The 6,636-nt window shown below is 49.2% G+C and overlaps 1 protein-coding gene across 1 annotated transcript; it reads left to right on the plus strand.

Annotated features, from left to right (window-relative positions):
• The first annotated feature begins 740 nt into the window (after positions 1-740).
• LOC135826631 (latent-transforming growth factor beta-binding protein 2-like) lies at positions 741-5,231 on the plus strand. The gene is made up of 5 exons (XM_065339234.1): positions 741-812; positions 1,064-1,196; positions 1,633-1,893; positions 3,263-3,745; positions 4,657-5,231. Exons 1-5 carry the CDS (start codon positions 741-743, stop codon positions 5,229-5,231), a joined length of 1,524 nt encoding a protein of 507 aa, XP_065195306.1.
• Positions 5,232-6,636: the final 1,405 nt, after the last annotated feature.

A 6,636-nucleotide genomic window follows, 5' to 3' on the forward strand; every position in this document is an offset into this window, starting at 1 on the left:
CTTCTGAACTGTTTGGCCATTGTATGCTGTAGTCGCGCGATTAGAGCCCTCTCTTGAATAGTACCTTATCTCGAATAGTGCCCTAGTCTCCAAGAGCCAGTGAAAAATAAAGCCCTCTCTTTAATAGTGCCCCCCCCCCCCGGCTTGTAACCAAGCGCATGTGCGAGTTTGGTGTCCTTTCACTAATGTTCTTGTCCATGTCATTGCACTGGTGGTTTCAGGATCAAGGGTCACAGCTCTTAAGTCGTATTGCTGTTCCTGCTGAGTCGGCATAGTTTACATGTAAACAGTATGCTCTGCTTTCACTCTATTTCTCATTTTATGCCGGATAACGTATACTGTACCAGCAATGAAAAAAAACTGCCCTCTCTTGAACAGTGCCCCATCTCTGATGGACAGTGAAAAAAATAGTGCCCAGGGGGGGCTAAAAAATAAAAAAACAATAGCGCAAGTACGGTAACTGTCCTGGTGGAATTTCCAACTCCCTGCCGGCAGACTTTACTTGCCTCAATAGTAGAACTGAAGAATTGTGCGGGTCACCCAATGCTGTACGGGTCACCTAATGCTGTGCGGGTCGCCCAATGCTGTACGGGTCACCCAATGCTGTACGGGTCACCTAATGCTGTGCGGGTCGCCCAATGCTGTACGGGTCACCCAATGCTGTACGGGTCACCCAATGCTGTACGGGTCACCCAATGCTGTACGGGTCACCCAAGGCAGTATATACAGTAGCTTTCCCGATGTCTACAGCAGTATACGTGCAAGATGTCACCATGAACAGTAATGGTTTTCCTGTGTTGGTTAAAGAGACTGTACCTTTAGTCTAGTGAAGGATAATGGATAATCATGAAATGATGCACAAACCCCCTCATTCATGACGTGTTTCGTTTTATCACATTTTACTGTATTTGTGATGGTACATGAAGTGATCCAGTCCAAGTTTCACTCAACATTCAATATTGCTGTGTCTCTCTTTCTCTCTCTCTCACACTCTCCATCTCTCTCTCTCTCTCTCTCTCACTCTCCATCTCTCTCTCTCTCTCTCTCCACCCCAACCCTGCAGTTCGTAAGCAATAGCACATTTTCCGTCACACTCACTGACCTCATACCTGGTCATGTGTACAACTGTTCGGTCGCGTCCGGGATCTTCGACCAGCGTAGTAGTTTCCGATCAGTCCGTGTTTCCACCTCACCACGTAAGTATGCGTTTGCACCCGATGGCCTCTGACCCGGGTGTCTTGTAAGCAAATGTTGCCAGTAACACACCCAGCAAAGCCCTCTAACCCAGACCACACTGCAGCTAGCACTCGGGTTATTTTCCCCAAATTGCCATGGAATTGTGCACGTCAAGCAGGCCGTGTCTATTGCCATCCTGCCCTTTGGTGTTCTGCAGCACGGGCTTGTTTACGCCACTGCTCAACGTTACATTATACGAAGAGTCCGCGTGACCCCCCTCGCTGTGTGCAACTCTGTCGTAGGCGTCTGGCAGGCTGTACTGTCTACTCTCTGACAACTGCAACATCACTGTACTGTACATCATCATTGTTCTTGCTTTTGCCGGGTATTGTTTAACAGTTTGTTTGGACGTGTCTTGTTTTTCCGCTGCCTGCTGAAATCCGTTCTCTTATCCAGTGAAGATTGTTCGCCTCGGGCTGTGCGAGGAATGGCAGTTCCGCTGCGAGCACACGCTCTTCAATGCCGCCAATTCCCTCAGCTACACGCCCTGGGAGTTCACTTCGCTCACGCAGCCGCTGTTGATCAGGCCGTCGCGCTCTAAAGGCCCGTCGGCGTTTGTCCGCATTGCATCGTTCAGCGACGCTCACGATGGACTGCGCGTGGCCTGCGCAAGGCCCGAAGGCATCGTCCTGTACGAGATGTGGTTCGTCAAGAGAGGTATGGTTGCTGCGTCCCCTAGTCTTATGATGACATCGCCCACTGCTGCATGTTCCGCAGTATACTGTATAAGCAGAACTATTCGTCTGGAATTTAATTTCGTCTTTTTCGTCCAAGGAGCTTAAATGCCGCACTAATGTCGATTTGTCCAGCTTTTCAATACACTTATGATCCATGGACAAAATTTTCAACCGGACGAACTCCCTTTCTTTGGAGTTGGACGAAATTATTGACCGACGAAATTTTCTGCCTGCACAGTAAGCCGCACTGTAATTTACACCGATAATGTGCTACTAAGGTGGTCAAATGAAGGGTGATAAACCGGGTAGATGGCTGTACTTTGGGGGAGGGGAGGTCTAGGTGCGGCTTATACTCTATTTCACCTTCTAGAGGTTTTAAAGGAAGACAGTCGAGTGGCAAGCAGGGAGAATGCGTACTGAGATACTCCAACTGCCCTAAAGTGGAAGCCTCCCGGGAAAGTTTAGGGAAATTGGGCCCAAATAGCCCCTATTTCATTGGTTCAAAAATCCCAAGATGAAATTATTGGTGCAGCTTTGGCCGGACCTGCAGCACCGGTTCCGACGCCCCTGGATGGTACATGAGTGTTTGTGTGTGTGTGTGTGTGTGTGTGTGTGTGTGTGTGTGTGTGTGTGTGTGTGTGTGTGTGTGTGTGTGTGTGTGTGTGTGTGTGTGTGTGTGTGTGTGTGTGTGTGTGTACCATATGGTGCAGTGGTATGTGCAGCGATTTCCAATCGATAGGTTGCGGGTTCAATACCCGACGATTATGGTCACACACGTCTTTCTTCTCTTTCTCAGACTCTTCCTGACTTTTCTTTCATTCTCCTGGGTAACAGGCAGTGCATGTCGGAGTATGGGGTGTGATGTGTGTGCGGGAAAAAAAAGAGACCAAAAATAGGGATTCACTGGCCAGAAAAAGTCACTTCAAATAGCTGTATGGTGTAGACCAGGCTGAATAGTGACAGTCAATTCTTCAGCCTTGCAAGCTGTTGAATGGTGCAATCCCAGCACAAGTTGCTATGGTTTCTGCCGTAGCATTGCTATCATCGCCTCCGGCGATGGGCGTCAAAGGTCAAAGGTGTGTGTGTGTGTGTATGTGCTTACATGTCCCTGTGTGCATGATGTGTGTGTGTTCTTTGTATATGTGTGTGTCCATGATGTGTGTGTTTGTATGATGTGTGTGTGTGTGTGTGTGTGTGTGTGTGTGCATGATGTGTATGTGTGTTCTTTGTATATACGTGCGTGTGCATAATGTGTGTGTGTGTGTTCTTTATATGTTCGCGCGTGCATGCGCGCATGTGTGTGTTCTTTATATGTACGCGTGTGTGTTACTCACCCACTCACCGTGCAGAGGAATCGGAGAACGCGTGCAGGACGTGCGGCAGTTGCCCGGACAACGCCCTCTGCTCGGCGACTCGGCGGGGCATGCACTGCCAGTGTCAGCCGGGCTACATTCTAGACGGATCGGCGTGCGTCCACTACGACGCGTGCCTCCGGCAAGATCAGTGCGCGGTGAAGAACAACGTGTGCGTGCGCAATCTGTCCAGCTTCAGCTGTGAGTGCAAACGCGGATATCAACGTCCCCACTCCAGTGGCCCATGCATCGACACGAATGAATGTCTAGAGACTTCTCCCTGTGGTCCTAACGGACGGTGTCAAAACTCGGAGGGTTCGTTCTCCTGCTCCTGTTCGCTGGGGTACGATGGCTGCGGCGTGTCTTGTGAAGATGTCGACGAGTGTGCGCGTGGTACTCACCAGTGCAGTGACAACGCGATCTGCGTGAACACGAATGCTAGCTACGCGTGTACGTGTAAGCACGGGTATACCGAGGCAGGTGAGCGATCTCTGTCATTGTGTGTTCGCGTTGTTGGTGATCAGTGGTTGTTGGAGTGGGCTGTCATGGTGGACTGGTGATGTTCCTATTGCTACCTGCACCTCCACACACGCACGCATGCGCGCAGGCACACACACGCACACACACACACACACACACACACACACACACACACACACACACACACACACACACACACACACACACACACACTACCCACTACTACTACTGTAGCTTGGTTGCCACAAGGGCCACAAGACTCCGAAAGGAGCCAGAGTCATTGTCAGGAGCAGAAACGGAGATGACGACTCAGGTCACTCTGTCGACGGAACTGACGGTTGCAGCGAGAACAGCGAACACCATACACACACGCACACACACACACACACACACGCACACACAAACACACACAAACACACACACACACACACTGCAATACAGGGTGTGTTTAACCCGCTGTGCAAGCACAGACCTTTCAGAATATATCATAGACAAGCTGTGCAGTTACAAATTGTAGGTTTTTGATTAAAAAACGCTCCTTGCTTTTAGGGCAAATTCTAAACCATGGGAAATGGCCAGAAACCTGGCTGAAATTCTAACTCCTTATCGGCTGCTCCAATGGTCCCGAAACGTTCAAAGAAAATGTTGCCACGTCCTAACAAGCCCTTCAATGTGCTTTGTTGTCCGAATCTCCCTTGTCTTCATACTTTTCAAGACCAAACCCTGAATGCGAAATATTTTGAAATGGACTATATACCTGTTTTGCAACGTTTTCTTTATGGTTTATCTCTTCTCTCCTTCTCTCTCTCTATCTATCTCTCTCTCTCTCTCTCTCTCTCTCTCTCTCTATCTATCTCTCTTTCTCTCACTCTCTCACTCTCTCACTCTCCCCCCCCCCCCTCCTCTCACAGGCAATTCATCAACATTGTGCGCAGATATAGATGAGTGTAGTCTTGACCAGACGGTCCTCGCCAATGGAACACTTGTCGACCTTGCACCCTGTCCCAACAACGTCACCATGCAATGCAAAAACACCGACGGCTCGTACACCTGCCCATGCCTGTCCGGGTTCGAGCTCAACGCCAATGCTACGAGCGACGACCCAGCACGGTGCCAGGACACAGATGAATGCGAGACTAACAACCCGTGCGACGGCAATCCGGAACTGGATGTGGAATGCGAGAACACGTTTGGCTCTTTCCAGTGCTACTGTCCTGACGGGTTTGCGTGGAACACGACCACGCGGCAATGTGTTGACCAGGACGAGTGTGCGCTAGGGGAGAACGACTGCGATCCCGACCAAGGGCTGTGCACAAACACGATAGGCGCGTTTACCTGCTCGTGTACCTCCCAGATTTTCTCGGCGGGAGGCCAAAGCATTTCCTCCAGGCAGCTCGAGGGCAACGGAGTGACCTGTGGATCGAGCGTACGATCAAGTAAGTCTCCGCTCTTCACCTGTCCTGTGCCAGAGCTGATTGGCAGTTAGTTGTAGAACGTCAGTACCATTGGTCAGTGCCGTGCAATGTTATCGCATGAGCTGAACGTCCAGTAACTTGTAGTGTTAGTGGACAGTTTGGCGTAAGGGGTCATCGCAAAAGTTGTCTGTCGTCCCTGAAACGAACATCGTTCATTTCGTACTCGGACCCCCTCCCCTCCCCCTGAAACGAACACAGCTTGCTATGCTGGACGACGAAAATCGCATGCATGTACATGTCATATGTACAGTGTCGGTCGACTTGCGATTTTGGCTCTCACCCCCTCCCCCCCAAGTGAATCATGTTCGTTTCAGGGACGACAAAAAACTTTTGCGACGACCCCTAACTTGTAGCTCCTTTGTTCTTGTTCTTTCCTTTAAAAGTTCTTCCCTGGCTGTCCATCCGTGTCGTCTTTTGAGCCTTTCTTAGCTCAGCAGCTGTGTGTACACCTTGCACGTTGAGTGCGGTAGTGTTCTTGCGTGAATGCTGAAATTCAGTTCTGAATGAGTATTCTCACGCAACCGGTAGAATACAGGTAGACTCCCTTTAATTCGAACCTCAAATTGCCAGGCCCTAACTTCGAATTATCCGGAACTTCTAATTATCCAAATGCAGCCCCATGCACTGATATGTATGTCAAAATGCTTGAAATCGTATGCTGAATATGTTTTGCACATTTTTATTTGCATCAACGAAACATAGGTGTTCGTACCGTCCGTTCATGTACAACGGGTCATCAAAGCACTGGATCGACACAAAATCATTTTGACATTATCTTCATCTTCTAGTGAAGACGTTGTCAGCCACTGCAGCTTTCCTGAAAAAATTTCAACGGAAAAGAACTGCGCTGCTTAATCCGCGTCATGAAAGGCCGTCGAACAGCAGCACGTCGTTCTGAAGAACGGAAGTGGAGCATAGGCATCGACAATATTTACGACAATAGTGTTGTTGTTCGCCAACATCCCCGCGCACGAGTTGGCGCGGCAAGAAAGGCCATCGAGATCCGCGAAGAGAGTCAGCCACCTGGAAGAAGTCATCTTCAACCAAACCTTTGCAATTTGCCTAGCACGGGCTTGAATCAAATTTCGAGAGAAGGTGGGTTTCTTGAACGCTATAGTCGATCCTGCAGCGGACCATCAATCGATTTTTGAGCTACTCTTGGCTAGAGGAGAAAGAATGAACTTCGAATTACAAGGATAGCAACTCAATCTCACTTCGAAATAAGCGTTCAAAGGACATAGCCAATGTACTGTAAACAGCTCTTCTGTACGAAGACTGCGTTCGAATTATCCAACCGGCGCACTTTTCGTACTTCGAATTATGCATTCGATTTTGACTTGAAGTGACTTGCAGAAGATCGGTACGACGAAAAAGTTCGAATTACACGGAATGTTCGAATTAAACCGTATTCGAATT

This window comes from Sycon ciliatum, chromosome 10 (assembly GCF_964019385.1).
Source record: "Sycon ciliatum chromosome 10, ocSycCili1.1, whole genome shotgun sequence".
Taxonomy (NCBI): domain Eukaryota; kingdom Metazoa; phylum Porifera; class Calcarea; order Leucosolenida; family Sycettidae; genus Sycon; species Sycon ciliatum.

What these genes read in the sequence shown, in the direction of transcription:
- LOC135826631 (XM_065339234.1), top strand. Translation starts at nt 741, where the DNA reads ATGTCTACAGCAGTATACGTGCAAGATGTCACCATGAACAGTAATGGT. An exon ending in CCGTGTTTCCACCTCACCAC is followed by an intron (nt 1,197 to 1,632) that starts GTAAGTATGCGT and finishes TCTCTTATCCAG; the next exon opens with TGAAGATTGTTCGCCTCGGG. An exon ending in GCACGGGTATACCGAGGCAG is followed by an intron (nt 3,746 to 4,656) that starts GTGAGCGATCTC and finishes CTCCTCTCACAG; the next exon opens with GCAATTCATCAACATTGTGC.